Below are 18235 nucleotides of genomic sequence, written 5' to 3' on the forward strand. Positions count from 1 at the left end.
TATATACTGTGCATTATACAAATCACTGCTGTCATAAGATTCACATATATATGCATCATGTACATAATGATCCATACTTGATCCAGTAACTTTGCACTCTGATTCACCCATATAAGTAACTTGTATGTCATCGATCCATATTTGTACAACACTATTGTCCAGTGCACTACTGTCTTGTAAAGTACACATACTAGTACACGAACTAGGTGTCAAATTCCTAGTATGTGTATGTACTCATACATGGCAAATAAAGCTGATTCTGGTTATTTTTATACTGGTATATTTTCTTAGCAAATCTTTACAACAATCACAATTTGATTTAAGATTGACTTTTGTATTTAGTTGCACGGTGACAGTAAAGTTCCTAAATGTGAATATTTGTGAGTTTTGTTGAGAAAAAACATTTGAAAGCACATTTAACGGGTTTATTTTTCCTGCTCTGTGATTGGTCAGAGTGGACCAGCACCCACCCCCTGCATCGACCACTCGCGGTGCGCGTTTTCTCCACGTGACCCCTGTGTGCTGGCTCCTGCAAAGTTAAAAACAGACTTTGTTTATCCAGCGACTGTTTGTTCAAATGCTCTCAGACTAATTCACCTGCCCTCCTGCAAACCACCTCTGTTTCCTCGCCTCACTCTCTGCAGCTCCAAACGCACAGAAGAAGACAAACCTGCATTTCTGTCACTGGACATTTTGCAAATTCAATTTCTTCTTTTTTTCCCCCTTTTTTTTTTGTTCTCCTCAGCTGAGACCGAGCTGCAAGAAGAAACGGGGTCAGGGTTGTTGTTGTTTTCTCTCCTTCCTCCATCTTTATTTTAAATACTTTATTTTATCATTCATTTCTGGATCTGCACTCGGCTGGTTAGTGTTTTTTATTCGTAGGGGTGATTTGTTGCAGAGAGAGAGAGAGAGAGAGAGAACCGTGAGGGATCTTCTTCTTGTAACCGAGCACTTGGAGCGGAGAGAACCATGGCGACCGAAGTGGATACGTGGCCCGCCGCTCCACAAGCCGACGGTGAGTGCATGAATTCGGCCGTGCCTTGCGTCGACTGCCCAGGGCGCAGAGGCCGATGGCTGGGGGGGGGGCATCCATTGTCCCTGCATGGGATGGGCTGCAGCCATGCTCCACCATGTGCTCCCTTTAAACCCCCCCTCACACACAAACATGATTAGTGCAACACACACATTGGCGCATCGCTGCACTTCACCCAGAACCAAACCTCAAACTGCATTTGAACGCTTTTTTTTTTTAGCAGCTTCGTCGCGATTGTTTTGTTGTTGCGCTGCTTTCACATTTAACCCTTTCGCGTTTGTGATTGGACGCGGACACGACGCTTACTTCCGCCTTGACGAGTCCGTGTGTAATGTGCGATCACACGATGTTCTGGTGTATTTTTGTACCCGGAGACTTTTCTTCGCTGCAAATGCACGACGCAGATCGAGCTGTTTGGCTTCCTGTTTCCCTTCTTCTACGATATATCACTTCCTTAATCTCGTACATGTGCACAAATGGCACTGTTGTTTTTTTTATTATTCTGCACATTTCAACCTTTATTTACACTCGGACGCAATGCTGAAGACATATGAGGCCAACATCCTGCAAAAAATCTGAAGCTATTTTGTTTCGCATGTTGCATGCTTGCAGATCAAATTGAACACAAAGCAAATAAAAACCGGATGTAATTTTTGACTAATCTACGCCAGCACCCATGTTTGCCTCGTCCTACATGTCCCCCCCCATTAATGTAGATGATGGTGTGATGTTTTCTGAGTTCTGATTGAAAGATATTCATGTCTCATTGTGTTCCCTTCTCTCCTGTCTATCTCTCTCAGCCTGACAGTGACGTAGCCATGTATAGCCCTACCATAAGAGCCAATAGGAATAGCTTCCTTACATAATCTCCGCTGCTGCTTTATTTAAAGGTTACATAAGAAATGTATAGTAGAGCTGAGTAAACAGCAGGTTGTGATAAATCAAAGTGAGAATTCACAAGTTCAACCTCAACAAAACCTGGATTTGTGTTTGTAGAAAAAAAACACACTTGCAGCTGATTCACCTGAGGCTGCATGGGTGGGTGGGGGTGGGGGGTCTGTGCATGTGAGACACCACATGGTTTGTTGCTCGGTTGTTATGTTTGTGTTGGAGAGTGTGTGTCTGTGTGTGAGAAAGTGGCACAGATGGCTTCTCCTGTTGAACTCCACTGGCCTTTCTCAAGGAGGGTCGGCCACGCTTGATCGAGCAGCCTCTGTTGATGAGGTGGACACACACACACACATGCTGTCAAAGAGTCTATTGTCTGAGCTGAGGAGGGGAAAAAAAGGAAAACAAACCCTCAATATGTTGTGGGTCAGACTGGAAGCTGGACTCGCACAACAATATGAGATGTATGTAAAACTGACATGGTGGAACACACGTCTTATCAAGCAATATCAGTCATTCAAGATTCAAAACTTAATTTCCACATAAAAAAAGTTGATTGGAATTTGTCTTTCTGAGCTCACATGACCTAAAAAGGAAAAAATCAAAAAAATCTGAGCCTTTAAAATGAAGGTCAACATCCAGGCTTGTAACCAATCTTTATAAAAAATATTTAAAAAAATCTAAAATAACTAGAACTACTCAAATTATCCAAATTATTTGCAATTATCCTAAGAAATTACAGATTTTATTCAAGGTAACAGGACATTTCATTGTGGTCAGATTTTAATTGCGTTATATCTGCTCTACCTATGGCTTTGTCCGTCTCCCTTAACTTTCAGAACAAGACGGTACAGTATGACAAAGGAAAAACAAACTGTTAGCAGGTTAGACATTTAGCCAGTCGGCTGTATTGGTAATGTTTATTCAATGTTGTTTGCCGCGTAACGTAATGAAACTTCAATAAATGACCTCATCTGTGAACAGGATTTGCACCCGAGTTTCATCAGGTAGATTTTCATTGCCAATGTTGGCGAAGACAACGACTCCCATGATCCCATGCTGCTTCACGATGTCATCAGACAATGTCTTTTGTTATTGTTTTAATTGATAGACTCCAAACAGTCTAAGATACATTTCACACATTTAAGGACCTTTCAGTGTCACCAGCTTTGGGGTCAAAACTTAGGTCAACACTTCATACATCAATTTATTTATCTACCAAATAACAAAAGAGTTACCAGAGATTAATAATGACATAAAGGGTTGAAACAGCTCTGTCCACTTACCAGCTCGCCCAAAGCTTCTCTGATGCATTTTAGTTATTAATATATCAATCGATAGATGAGTCAAGTCGTTTGGTAGCCAGGTTTATTTTTCTGCTAATTTTTATATTTATTAAATCATCTCAACACAGAACAACTGAAGTTATCTCTCGTTCTGGCATCTGGGAGAAAAGATTTTTTGTTTTTTTTGTAGTTATTTATTGAAAGGACCAGAGAAGCATGAAATGGGGAAACATGCCAGGACCAGGTTGGAACCGAAAATGCGGCTGCTGCAGCGGTGCTCTGTTTTCACTACACACTGAAAAGTTAACTGAGTTTTGTGTCTATTCTGTTTTTGGGGAGAATGTGGTTTTGGTATTTTGTAGTGATGCATAACTAGAATGAGATATTGCTTAGTTACTAAAATGAGGCATTATGGCCCACTGACTTATCAAGTAGTGTTTCACCACTGTGATCTGCACGGCCTGTGTACGTTCTCGTGCAGCACAGAGGCGATCTGTGTTGTGATGATTGACCTGTAGGTGCAGATTTGAAGCCTGTGTGAAGCCCCACCTCTGAGAACATTTACATAACTCCCTGGGTGAATACATGCATTAAGTGCACAGAACCAACCCACAGTCTTAAACGTGAAGCTTTCTCTTGCTTCACGTTTTCTTGCCTTCTATTTTTTTGCCTAACCCCTCCCCCCCGACATGCATTCATTATCACATTTGGATCAAGTCTTTGAGTTGGGAAACTGGTCACCACCTGTGTATCGTGGTGTTTTACAGTTCAAAATGAAGAAAACAAACACGTTATCAGACTCTTAGACTCCCCTTTATCTGAGTTGCTCTAATCTCTTGAACACACTTCCCCTCACACTTTATCTGTAATGTTTCTCTGTGACTATTACACAGCGAGCAAAAGCTTCTGTAAAATAGAGTTCATCGTTTTTCTGCCACTGCTTTAATAGAAAAAACATGCGGAACACCTTTATTTGACTAGTGTGTGTGGTGTGATCTGGTTCTTATCCTCTGTCGCAGCAGGTGCAGCTTTCAGCACCATATATTTAAGCACAAATCCCCACATGCACACAAGTATAGGCAACACTTCTGTTTTTTTTTCAAGCAAAACTCAACAGGAGTCTCCCTTCATTGAACCAAATGACAGTTAAACCCTCGAGACACCCACACCCTTCTCTTTCCTTCTGATAGATAATCACCACAGGGCCACATACAGAGGGGCAGCTCCATTTGTCTCCTGTATCAATGTGCAGATGCTTGATTTTAGAGGACAATCGAAAGAAAGATGAAAGGTCTTTCTCAGCAGATATTCACTCATTACCTCCACCAAGGAGATTTCATTGGCATTGGTTTGTTTATTTAGCAGCATTACACAAAAACTACTCTATGGATTATAATGAATCTTGGTGGAATAATGCGGTATGGGTCAGGGAAGAAGTACTATGTGTGAATTTTGATGAAATAATTGACTAAAAGCTCTGACTGTGTGTTATTCCGTGTAGATCCAAGTATAATCTGGATCTACAGTGAATTTAGATGTGGTTTCATAGGGCTGTAGGCTTTTTTTTTCAGCCATTATAAGTAACAACTGCCAATATCTAACTGAGAAATGTAATCTGACCTTAGCTTTCAGGCTTGTTTTAATTCAAGGGGACTCTTGGGCCTTGGCAGAGGTATATGCTGTACAGAGTGCAATTCTAACTGGACCTGTATAGAGCCAGATTGTTCAAACGAGAGTTTCAGGGCTAAAAAGCAGCACAACAATTTTATAAAGTAGAATAAAGACGAGAAGAAAATATGTTAAATCATAGCAAGTGTCTAAATGCATCATTTCTCGTCTGTTCTTTTTAGCAAACCGACGAGCTCAACAGGATTGTGGGTTCATACATGTCAGATTAGCCACCTCTGCCCTCTCAAACATAACCGAGAGCACCATCAGATGTTTATACAGTGGACAAGTTGTTGGCCGCCTTGGATTTGTTGCAATATATTTCCTAAGATGCACAGGGATTTAAAAGGCTCGGTTCATTTCCTCCACTTTCTGACCGACGCCAACTCAAAGCAGATTCAGAAGAGATGAAATTCAAAACAAATGTCATCTGCTTTTAAACACGGTGCTGCAGCCTTTCAGGACAGATCCCCTCCAGATATGAATAGAAGTACTGTGCCACAAAGCGTTAATGTACCTGCTTATCTTTGGATTACGTGTTCTATCTTCAACTTCTCTAGCCAAAATACACATTTTAGGATTATGCAGATATTTTCACAGACACGTGTTGTCTCCTGCTTCACTGTGAAATCAACTCCTGGTGGTGTATGTGCAATGCGGGCTTAACATTTCTATGTCACATTTGTGTTAGCTACAGACAGGACGATGATTTGCTTTCAAAGTAGTCGTGTTTTACTTGTCTTAAACTCAATAGATTTAATTTGAAAAACGTTCTCTTTGCAGGAAACTGTTTTCTCACACATGCACATACATCATTGTGCACAGAGTGAAGCAGCAGGAAGACAAACACATTTTTTGAGTGGACTGGCTGCATTCAACAAACTCTCCCAGGAATTATAATAAGTCATTCTTGTGGGTTTGAAATCTAGATCCACCTCTAGGGGAGGAATGTTAAAGTCTGTGCTCTACTGACCCCTTTCTCATTCGTAAACATGACAACTTCACCAATACTTAAAACTAAACCCTCAACACTGCAGCTCAGGCTCGCTGGCTGTGGAAAGCTCCCACGCAGCATGCAGGGCAGAGGTTGTCTGTTGACCAGTGTGTTTTAACTGTGGGGGCGGTTTTTAATATTTGGTTTGGTGTTCATTTCTTTGTTGCAGATGAGTTTGTGAGTTTGCTGCTGCAGCTTTACAGGGACTGTGATAGTGACACACAGACCCACCTCTGTTGAGTAGACAACAGCTAGAGTCCAGCTCTGCATTACAGCGGCACATGATCTTTGCCATCTTGAAACAAGTGACTTAGCTGCATGTTATCGTGCTGGTTTTGCAACTCCCCTCTTGGCAAACACCTCCGACGTTTTCTGCTTTTTTTCCTGTCCTGCTCTTTTCCAGTTGGCCGGCCGTGTGTTTGGCTCGCAGCCATTGGTTAGTTCCTAATTTACAGCGCAGGCAGGCCTTGTGGCCTACATGAGGGGAAGGGAGGAGGAGCCCGGAGGATGAGATGACACATGGTGGGTTGTTTACAGATTTTTGAAGGCCATGGGTGTGGTGCTGCTCTGTCTTCAACAGGTTAATGCAGGGAGGTGTCCTGCTTTTCGCTCAGATTAACTTCCCTGTAATTTGCTCTTTGCCAAGCTTGAGCTGAACTTTGCAAAAGTTTTGAGCACATTTACAAAGTTGTTTTGCAACAGAATTACAATGAAAACTTTTAGCTGCAGCTGCCACTGATCTTCATATAGTTGGTTTTATCTGTGGCTCGGACCCCCCCCCCCCCCCCCCCCCCCCCCATGTGCTTTCCACAATACTGTAATCTATAGGGCCACAACTCTTCAAACTGAAATGCAAAAGGGGAGCTAAGTATTCATTACACCCTCACACATTCCTCCTCCTGCTGCTGCTGCTTTCCTTCTCTCCTTCAGTCTCTTGCCGTCATGTGACCGCTCCCGTCGTGGACCCAACCAGGCCATATGTAGTCAGGTCCACGCTAGCTGCTGCGGACACATCGCGAGAATACAGACGAATGAAAAGATGCCTGTGTCAGCATTTCTGCAGCATGTGTTCCCCTTTGCCCCCCCCCCCCCTTCTCTCTCTCCTCCCTTTCCTGCAGAAACACTCCAGTACTTCTTGTTGTTGTAATTCTTTCTCCACTCTTACTGTCTGAGATCAATTCCCTAAAACTACTATTTATTTCTACTCACCAAAGAAAATTACATTAAGTTGCTTGACACATATTACTTCTACTAACAGAGCGTGTGCGTGCGTGTGTGCGTGTGTGCGTGCGTGTGTGTGTGTGTGTGTGTGTGTGTGTGTGAGAATCACAGATAACACACGCAGTCACTCTTTGTTTTCACGCTCTGAACTCACACTGGATAAACATGTTGTGTTTGCAGGGCAGGTAAATCCAACCAATCACAGCAAGTTAATCGTACAATACGTATCTTCTCCCTGTATTCTTCAGCTTTGTGGTGCAAAACTAATCCTCAGCCATAATATATGTCCAGCAATCATATGAATAATATAATCAACACCAAGTGGAGACACCTCTTTTCCATCAAGGCTGTTCAAATGCTGGTGTGGAACTTGTGCCCGATCTTGAACTATGTCTCGGTCAGAAAAACTGAGTTGCAAGGTGTGAAAACTGGTTCACACTTTGCAGCTCTGGAGGAAAGAACTGCTTATGTTTGGTGGTTGGATTATCCTAACCTATAAGACCAACCAAAACATTGTGACCACCATTTAGCTTGTGTCATGTGATTGAGTATTTTTTGTCTACGGATGCCAAACAAGCAGCAGTGGTCCATGGAGGAGACAAACCGGCCAGTCTGGAAGGAGAAGCTGTAGTTCGCCATTGTTGATGTTGTGCTTGAATCTGTTTTTTAAAATGTTTGCAAATTGAACCAATCTTGAACAAGCCCGAACACAAGTGAAGTGCATTCTCTCGTGTTGTATTAAGAGGATGGTGGTGGAGAGTATCTTCTAATACCCTATTCCAAAACCTGTTGTTCTGGCAATGACTGTGAAGACCATTAGCGATGAGTTGATGGAGCCTTGTTAAAGATTATGTCAAGCCACAAGCTCCACAAGCTCCTCACTAACTTTACCATGAACACTGATTGACTTCATACAGTCAAAGTGACCATTTGATGTACTTGCAGACAATGCATTCGTCTCAGGTACCTCGATGTGCACTATTGTGTCCTTGTTAACTACAACTCACCTGCTCCATCTCTCTGATCACAGGGATGTTCTCTTTCGACGAAAATCTAGCAGAGGCCAACCATCCCAACGACGACGACGATGATGATGTGCTGAATGAGGCAGAGCTGAACGGCAACTGGACGCCCCAGGAGAAGGCGCTGCACGAGGCGCGGCTCAAAGCCAAAGCCAAGCGTCGCCTGCGCAAGTCCTCGTCCCGCAACTCCACCAGCGAGTCCTTCTCCGAGTCGGGAGATGTGGCAGGAGGCGACCCAAACAGTCCAAAAGGCAAAGTCAACACCAACGACCGCAAATCCAGGACGGGCAAGGGCAGGGGCCTGCCAAAAAAAGGTACAGGCTGCACTTACAGGGTTTGAGGGAGAGGAAAATACACTTTAAAGGGCTTGACTCAAAAGTTAAAACCCCTGATATAACTAAGTCACAGTTGTCTCGTCTCTGGTCATCAAATGTTGAGAAGTGTGAGTTAGTCTATAGTTTGTATTGACACTTTGTGCTGATTGTTGACAGTGACAGTCAGTTAGGTTGGAAACCTTGTTTGTTTCTTGACCTGCATTTCATCAGCTGTTCAAGCTGCTTTGGGAGAAATTCATCTGCAGCGAGCTCCACTTATCTACAGTGTGTTCGCTGGTTGTCTGCAGGTGGGGCAGGTGGTAAAGGAGTGTGGGGGGCTGCTGGGATGGTTTATGAAGACGAGGAGCCTGATGTGCGGGACCCCAACTATGATGAGTTTGCCCAGGTGAGTGAGTGAGTGAGTGTGGCAGACTGAGGGAGTTTGGTACAGACTGTTGAAACCACCATTTCTTTTCAGTATTGAATATTAAATAAATTTTATATATTGTTATAAAATGTGTAGGAATATAAAATGAGAGGAAATAACAGTGTCAGATGTTGTTGACTTTGTTGTTTTACCAAATTTCCCTTTGGGGATGAATAAAGTAATCTATCTTATCAGATAGATGATTTAAAGATAATTTTGTTTTCTGTCAAACTGAATAAAAGAAAGATATTCTGTCTCTGGTGCCAACCCTTAAATATTGATGTTACTAACTTATCTTTATCCAACATTGTTGTTTCTCCACTAATGAATGAGTCTCCGCCGCTCAGGTTGGTTTATCTCGGTTGTTGTTGGTCAGACGTGTTGTTTGCAGCAGCTTTTTGTTCCACAGAGGCCCACTGATCAAAGCTGTGTTGTCTGACACCTTTTCTTTCTTGTGTCAAACAAATGTGCTGATGTTGAGGCTGCTGCTGCTGCTGGGACCCTCTGAATATAAAAGAGGCTTTGCCCTGTGAACAAGATGATTGTCAACACACCTATGTAGAGAATAAATTGCTTTCTTATCTTAGTGTGCAAACAATCAATGGGCCAGTTTTTGTAATTTATATTTGATTGTTAATACATTTGAAAACCCAAGGCTAAAGCTCATTTAAAAAAAACACGCCTGCTCACATGATGTTTTCACCCAGATGGACCTGTCCTATCACAATCAACAGCATTTTCAATCTTTAACCCCATTATCGAGCTGAACGCTCTGTGGGACGCTGAGTGGGAATGGAGCTTCTGTCAGAGAGAGGAGTTGATAACCATTTGGGAAAAGTTTTTGAAAAACCTCTGTGATTTGGCCTTGAGCACAGTGGAATGGTGTCAGTGTGTTCAAGTGAACTGGGACAGAGTGGTAGAGTTAAAACCCAGATGGGACATGTACAGTGGAATTTAAATCGGCCTGAGGGGCTCACATGAGATTTCTGAACGGAACGCCTCCTCTCATCCTTTTAGATTTTAAGAAACACTTGTTCAGGGTATAAATGGCTGCCACATGAAGACAAAACATGAAGAATATTGTTTGTACATGTAGAACATTCGGCTTCAGCTCTTTAAAAATTTTACCAAATGATGAAAGTGGAGATGTAAAAAGGAAAGTACTTGTGCTGAGATTATTTTATCAGTGCTGCTTATTGTTCTCCAGGTGGAGCAACACCTCACCTCAAACCTAGTCGGACTGGTTATGACTGATGACTGGAACAAAAACGTAGAAGTTTAAATTGTTAGTTTGCTTTGCAGAAGAAAAGCCCTTTTGTTAAAAATCTGAAATGAATATATGTCACAGTATAACTTTTCAGGCCTGTTTAAATGGGAATTTATATTAGTGACAATAATTGTCATTTAACTTTTTCTCAGCTCATTAAGCTTAAAAAAATAAACATCTTGAATCTTAAATATCAGCATCCCATGCTGGATCAATACTGAATTGCAAATTAAAAACTTGAATCTTGTGCATCCACTTTATTACTGATAATGTTACTGTTCTTGTGCAGGGAGACACGGTTTATGCAAAGGTCGTGCCAGAAGTCGATGAGAGGGAGCTGGAGAAAATGGTCAACCCGATTGTGCAGGAGTATTTTGAACATGGAGACACAAAAGAAGTGCAGGTACAAGCTTTCAAGTAATTTCCTCTTCACACACTGCAGTGTGTCCACCATGAATTAGATCAGTAAAAGTATTTGTTAAGACACTGTCAGACATGCTCTGAAGTCCAGGCTGCATGTGTGAAAGCAAATATCCAAGTCAGTTACATTTTATGGAAGTTTTCCTGCCATCTCCCAAGTAAACTGTCTGAAAAATAGAGTGAACCCACATGAGCATACAGCAGGGAACTAGAGGGTCAAGGCTCGATCTCGCCAAGTCCTGACATTTTCTGGAGTTCATGTCTGAAAAATGCTTTCGTGAAAGACCATGTATTTCTGTAAACTGGACTTGCGTTATGCGTAATAGTAATCTGTAATCGGTAAATTTACTCCACAATAATCCTTAATTCTCATTCCTGTCAGATGTTGCTGAAGGGCCTCAACCTGGGCCACCATAAGTACGAGTTCTCCTCCCTGGCTGTGTCCCTGTCCCTCGAGGGCAAGGCGAGCCACAGAGAGCTGACCTCCCGCCTGCTCTCAGATCTGTCGGGCAAGATGCTGTCACAGAGCGAAATGGCCAGAGCCTTCGACAAGACACTGAAAGAGCTGCCAGACCTCATGCTGGACACACCGGAGGCTCCGCAGGTAGAACTGAGACACTGAGAGAGAATGCCCCAGATTTCTGTTGTGCATAAGTGGCTCGTAAGAGGTTGGGGACACACTTCAGGGCTTAACTCACTTTAAAGATTAAGTACGAGACGTCAGTTTAGTTTTGACTGATACTACACACACACATTCACCACTTGAGCTTTTAACACAAACACAATCATTCCTGGGTCTTCATGCTGTCACATTACACTACAACATGTTGGACTTCAGTGTGTGATACAGGGATGTGTTCTCCTTCAGATGCTGGGCCAGTTCATAGCCAGAGCCATCGCGGACCACGTCCTCCCCATGTCTTTTCTGGATTTTTACAAGGGCAAAGTGGACTGTGATCATGCCAGGTGAGCCGACACAAGCAAATCAATATGCTTATTAAAAAAAAATTCTACCTCAGTGGCTACCTCAAAGATTTTAATCTAAAGGCGTTTCCAGACATTAGTTCTAAAAAATGTCTAGATAATTGGGTGCAGACCTTTTCCAGAGTCTTTCACACATGAAGAATGTAGCTGGAGATGTTCGTGAGTGCATACACACCACCGTTGGCTCGTGTCACCAAAAGGTCTCATATCTCCTCGTCTTGTTGGACATCTCTAGCGTCTTCTATGTGCAGTAGCATCTGTAATATACCCTGAGAGATTTGTTTTTTCTGTTCAGTTTTGTATCATTCCCGTGTTTGAGACGTTATCAAAATGCCCACTCGTTCACTGTGTATCTTCCTGCTGTATTCAGGGTACTGACAGGAAAAGTTCTGGGAATTATCTAGAGCAACTGACTCTGACATTTACGTTCTCACATACAAAATGAAATTCAGTGCATGTCTGAAGGCATCTTACGTCATCTATCTATTATGGACTGAACAGAGTCTACGACCCCATGAGCGTCTCAATATTTATATATTTGCAGTGTTGGGAACTTTGTGTCTGTGGTGAAATTCCCATGAAAATGCTCTATTACATTAAATTAATTAAACTACAAACATTCATCCATCCATTGTCTTCCTTATGTGAGATAACTGGCCAAGTAGGGTATCCCGGACATCCCTCTTCCTAGTGACACCACCCAGATCTTCCTTTGAGGCCCCTGGGCGTAAAAATGGTTTTACTTTTATTAAGTCGTAGTCGGAGGACACTGTCATTCATCCAAAAAACGAGACAATGGTTATGTTTTGACAGTGTATCAGTTTGAGATATTGCAGAGGAAGAAGAAGGAGCAGCAACAGTGAGCTGTTAGATGAAGAGCAGCAGGCGACAGGCCGAACACCTCCAACCAACTCGTGTCACTGCACCCTGCTGTTCACAGCCTCGCAAGATGTGAGCTGTACGATCAGATCACAGAATGAAAGGTCATTTGACTTCTTTAGCAAAACATTGGTGTGTTTTACTGCAACAACAGGTGTCACTGCATCGACCAGGACAGAAATCTTCGAGATTATGGTGGATCTGTGGATCGTTCTGTGTGTTTAAAAAGGAGCAGATGTGTGGTTGTCACTTAATATTTCCACGGAATACAACATCTGTGGAATGGGGTCATCTTGGTCATTTTGGACCTTCATGCTAAATTGGGTAATTCACTTTAGTGTTGTAGTAGATGCATTAAAATCACATCGCGGATGTGGTCTCTTATTTTTTCCAGAGTGGCTTTAGACCGTGCCGCTGTGCTGCTGACCATGAAGAGGGAGATGGTTCGTTTAGATAACGTGTGGGGTGTGGGCGGAGGCCTGAGACCTGTCAAACATCTCGTCAAAGAGGTAAGGTCAGACTGGGAGACTGTCGTACATTATAAAAACCTGAAAAGTCGCCTGCTCCTTTTGCTTCTCTAAATGATTTAATGGAGATAATCCCCAACACCTGAGATTGAGAACGAGCTGTGCTCCTCTCTTTGTTGACATTATGTAAACAGAAGGCAGAGATGCATGCTGGGTAGAGAGCCACAGGCCAGCACGCTGCTATGTTGCTGTGTCAGCAGAGCGCTTTTCTCCCCTGAGAAGTGAGAACTGCAAAAACGAGGGTGCAGGAGGGGCCCACGCACACACACACACACACACACACACACACACACACACACACACACACACACACACACACACACACACACACACAGTGGCCCCACATGTGTTCTCTGCTTTGTCTTTGTTTATAATTATTGTTCCATGATCTTGATTTCTGGGATGGGTGTGAAAAGTGTGGGAGTTTCAAGTACATATTTTGTAAAATTGTTAAGTTACGCAGCATTTGACACAGACCACACTGTCATTTCAAAATCAAACACGCTCTCGTATGTTTTGAAATGAGTGTGTTATCTTTCATTGTGTCTTCAGTATCGTAAGCAGCCCTCAGACATCATCCTCTCCTGTCCACTTTTGATTTCCTGGTTGGTTGTCTGTGGCCTTGTTCACTCACTGCTCTCGCTCTCTTCTGTCTGTAGTTGTCCTTTAACTCCTTTCTTCACTCCTCCTTCATCCCCCCCTTCTCTGTCACTGTCCTCACATTGACTCACATTCCCTCAGCTTGAATTAGACCCAGAGTTGACTCAGAAGTGTTGGTTCAGCTCCGAGAGGTTTGCACTTGTTGCATTAATCACACTTATCTCAAATCTCAAGTGTGACTAATTGTTCCATAAATAGGTTTAAGTCAAATGCTGCGTGCAGCTCCGCAGTGAACACCACAGATTAAAAACTGAAGCCCAGACCAAAAGATTCAAGTGTAGATGAAAACAAGAAGAAATGCTTGAAAGAAGAAAGGTTTTAAAGGGAATAGTAGCTGGCACTTTGATAGCATGTTGCATCCAAAACACACACACATGATTAATTAAACACAACACTTCTGAACACACACAGTCACAGCAACCTTTTTTCTGCTGTTAATCTACTAGCAGTGGATTTAGACACACCCTTAATACTCTTACACCTTTGGCTTTAGTCCGTGTGAGTGGATTGTTTAAATAGAGACCCTTGAATTGTCATATATCAGACTTGTGTGAAGGGATTCTGCAAATACTTTTCATGTGTATAACAGATAAGATGGACCATTGTTTTCGTACTTTAATCCAATGTGAGTTAATAGATTTCAGTGCACATTTGACCCCAGTCTTTACAGGAACAACCAACAATAATGATGGGACACATATAATTATCCGGCTGTGTTTGATCCAGTCTGCACCTACACTGTAAATGACCGGGTGTTGTGCAAACGAACAGTGAATATTAAAGAAAACAACAATGGTCTCATTCATATGTGTTTGTTACAGATGAACCTTCTGCTCAAAGAGTATCTGATATCAGGAGATGTGAAGGAGGCAGATCACTGTCTGAGAGACCTGGAAGTCCCTCACTTCCACCATGAGCTGGTCTATGAGGTACTGTCAACCTGATGCCTCAAATATGACCTGTTTTAAATAAAAACAATGGCCTTGAGCATAAATTGGATTTGCAAGTGTATCAAACATTAAGTCTTATGTCTTTTACTTAGAATATCTGCAAATTCTGACTCAAAAAAGTGACGATAAGATTAAGTTGAAGATCAGTAATGCTGTAGTATCAGTAAACCCTGTTTTCTTTTGTGTCAAGTAGACAGATGTTGAAAATTTTGAAAATGATCTAGAGTTCAGTACTAGTCAATCAGAATGGAAAAGCACATTGTATACTACAGAATAATTGTTTATCCTCAACACAAATGTCATAATGCTCAGGGAAGTTCAGATAGTTCAGAACAAGTTGTCGCTGAATATTTTATTTGTGAGGTTTCTGATCTTAGCAAAGAAAATGCACATTAATTTTGTCAAATTATGTTATTTGAACAATGTGTCATCAAAGTCAAAAACATTTTCTGTCAATCAAATGAAACTGAACACACAAGTGTTTATAATCATGTGTTGAGAGTGTATGTACACTTCTTGTTGTGTAGCTGGGTGCGGTTTATAACCAGTTAAACTCCTTTTTACAGTTTGGAAATGATAATACTTTTTTAAAATGTCAGATAAGCTTTTTATTATTCCCAATAAAAAAATAACAAGATCTTTTATGCTGGCGAGTGTGAAGGAGTTTTACGAGGACAACAGTAATGTTCAGTCCTTTGTCCTGACTCCTGATGTAAAAATGTCTCATGGTAAATGTGTTCAAACACTGCCACCATGTGGGGAAATGTGTAACTTTCACTTGTCTGGATTTGTGGCGCCTGATGCAGAACACGTCCCTCTCTCTTACATGATGTTGTATGTATGTATTTTTCAGGCTGTAGTGATGGTGCTGGAGTCGAAGGGGGACACTGCCAGTCATATGATGATTAAGCTGCTTCAGTCCTTCTGGAAAACAGGCCTGATCACTGTGGATCAGATGAACAGGGTCAGTCCCTAAATGTAGCAAAATCATTTCAATAGATTTTACACTTTATGTATGATGTTGATGAGAATTGAATCTTGACTGTTCATATCCGTACTTGTTTTTCGTGTAGGGTTTCCAACGTGTTTACGATGAACTCCCTGAAATCAACCTAGATGTGCCACATGCCCACTCCATCATGGAGACCTTTGTGGACCTCTGCTACCAGGAGTCTGTCATCACCAAACAGCTGAGGGATGCTTGTCCTTCCAGGTTAGTGAATAGTTGATAAAAAAAAGCTCTTCAGAATTAAATTTTTCTAATAATATCTCTGAATCAAGTGTCTCTCAAACACACTTTTTTATGCCTCTATGCTGACGTCAACCAGTGGCCAAAGGCAGTCGATTTTCTAGTGGTTGTTCCATTCATTCCGTTCTTCATGTTCACTCGGACTCAAAGATAAACTGATTCGATTTTGGTGGGCAAAAGTCATGGTGGCCACAGAATATTTTCGGCCTCTTGAACACGGCAGTTAAAGTCTGCGTTTAGGGAATTTCTTCAAGTTTGAGACTTGGTCTAAAAGATGAACTAATTAGATTTCAGTGGTAAAAGGTCTCTGGTAAAGATGACTTCATATAAGTCTGAGAAGAAAATATGTTGACTGAAACTGCACTGGTTGGCAGAGGCATACAACCACAGGGCGTTAACTCTAGTTTCAATATGCTTGGGTTATTGTAAATAGAAAAAAAAAAGGAATGGGTGCATAATCATTTCTGTAGCTGTCTGTCTTAAACAGCTGTTTAACAGACAGCTGTTGGAAAAGCTCTTTTATCATATAATATTTCAAAATGAACCGAGCAAATGTTTTAAAACCCCCGAGAAGTATTGTTTTAGTGTGGACTTGTATTAGATAGAGGTAGTAGGAGGTGGGGCTTTTGATAGGGACTATTGTAAGACAGAGATGAATACACATTTGGTGCAGTAATAACAGGACTCTGTATATGTGACTGAACTCAGAATAAGCTGCTCTGCCCATATTCATGGAAATGAAGCAACATGATACTCAGTGCAATAGTGTGGCTTACAAATGCTTTTAATAGTGACACAGAGGAATACACTTTTATACATTTTATACACTATTATAATAGACCAGAATCATACTGTTATTTCTCTCAAACTTCTCTCCACCAGAGGGCGAAAGCGTTTTGTAAGCGAAGGCGATGGAGGAGTGATCAAGACCTAATGCAGGAAGAGGAAGAGCAGCAGGAGGAGGAAGAGGAGGAGGAAGAAGAGGAAGAGGAGGAGTCGCTACAGGTTCTTTACACCTTGATTCTGCCCCAGCATGTCTCTCTGACATCAGGCGCACTGGCCGGTCTAAAGTTTCCTTGTTCCTCTCCTGATAATGTTGTCATTACACAAACCAGCGTTGACGTTCGGTGAAAGTAGACTGAAGAGTGCCGTGGCCGTTCAGTTCCCTTCATCTTGTTAATCACTGTTTTTGACATTTTTGTAAGAATATTCTTTGTTTCTGGGGGTTGATGCGCCCCTGTTGCCTTAGTCTTTGTACCTGTTTGTCAGGAAATAATTCAAGTCAGAGCTGCAGAGGACAGACAGACAGACAGACAGACAGACAGACAAAAACAGACAGACAGACAGACAGGCGGCTGGACAGGATGGGTTTTGTGGGAGATGAGTTAGGATGGATTGTCTCTTGCTCTGCTTCACCTGTTGCTGCCCTGTTTTTTTCATGTTATGTGCTATAAATGGAAAAAAGCACTTAAAAGACAGCATACTGTACAGTCAGTGAGCACTTAGTAATTTAGCTCAACAGCAAGGATCTAAAGCTTTTTATTTTCTACCACAAATGATTTGAAATGATTAGGAACACCTACTGGTTCCAGTGCTTCTATCCATCCCTCATTAACAGAGTTTTTTGTTATCTTTTTTTTTCCTCTAAGTCAAAATCTTCACTTTGTACAGCACAGCTATGACCACAAGAGGTGTTTGGGCACTGTTTGGGTGTTAAATTGCATTAGGGCAAATATACTTGTGAAGCTCTTAATGAAAATAAGAATAAAGTGGGGTGTAATATGTGTAAAGATAATTGAACAGGCAATATTTTGAGCATTCTTGACTTTGCTTGCAATTGATCAGCAGTCACATGGACAGCGATGGATTCTGGACAGGTAACCTCACAATATGAAGCCAAACTTGCTCTGGAGAGCAGAAATAATCCGGATCGTTATTAAACTTTGATTTTGTTTAACACATCTGAGAAGGCAGCCCTGTTCGGTATATTCAGATTGTTTACTGCCACTGTCTGTAAAAGTTTTACATGTTGACCAAAGTTAAAAACAAATGTGGATAAGAAATATATTTCATTCATTAAAAAAGGCATCAAAATGAAATCTGTTGTGTTTTTCTTCTGTGCAGACAGTATTTGTGAAAGAGGAACCAGGAGCTGCAACATGCAACTTCACCACTAGATGTCATTGAGTTCTACACACTGAACCTTAGAGATTTTATTCTGTATTTCTCAATAATATTTATTATCTTAAAAACACCTTTGATGATCTTTATACCAAATTTGAATAGTAAATGGAAAGTCAGTACAGATGTCGTACCCAAATTAGTGTGTAGTTATAGAACCATAATGCAACATGTGGAGGACTGGATTTTTCTGTTTCTGTCTAGAGTGTTGACAACCAAAAGCGTGTTTTGGAGAATTTGATAGTGGTAATCTGATCAGATTTTT

At 41.7% G+C, this 18235-nt stretch overlaps 1 protein-coding gene across 3 annotated transcripts; it reads left to right on the top strand.

Annotated features, from left to right (window-relative positions):
• The first annotated feature begins 520 nt into the window (after positions 1-520).
• On the top strand, positions 521-17888 carry pdcd4a (programmed cell death 4a). Of its 3 annotated transcripts, none has more exons than XM_020101276.2 (12): positions 521-773; positions 901-1015; positions 8121-8426; positions 8735-8832; positions 10410-10523; positions 10923-11144; positions 11409-11506; positions 12798-12912; positions 14412-14519; positions 15394-15504; positions 15614-15753; positions 16672-17888. In XM_020101276.2, the coding sequence occupies exons 2-12, from the start codon at positions 970-972 to the stop codon at positions 16721-16723; spliced, it is 1410 nt and encodes a 469-aa protein (XP_019956835.1). In that variant the 5' UTR covers positions 521-773; positions 901-969; the 3' UTR covers positions 16724-17888. The 3 variants fall into 3 exon arrangements, with proteins under 3 accessions (XP_019956835.1, XP_069386748.1, XP_069386747.1); XM_069530647.1 differs by having other exon boundaries at positions 539-779; positions 903-1015; XM_069530646.1 differs by having other exon boundaries at positions 564-779; positions 899-1015.
• Positions 17889-18235: the final 347 nt, after the last annotated feature.

Source organism: Paralichthys olivaceus, chromosome 8 (assembly GCF_024713975.1).
Source record: "Paralichthys olivaceus isolate ysfri-2021 chromosome 8, ASM2471397v2, whole genome shotgun sequence".
Taxonomy (NCBI): domain Eukaryota; kingdom Metazoa; phylum Chordata; class Actinopteri; order Pleuronectiformes; family Paralichthyidae; genus Paralichthys; species Paralichthys olivaceus.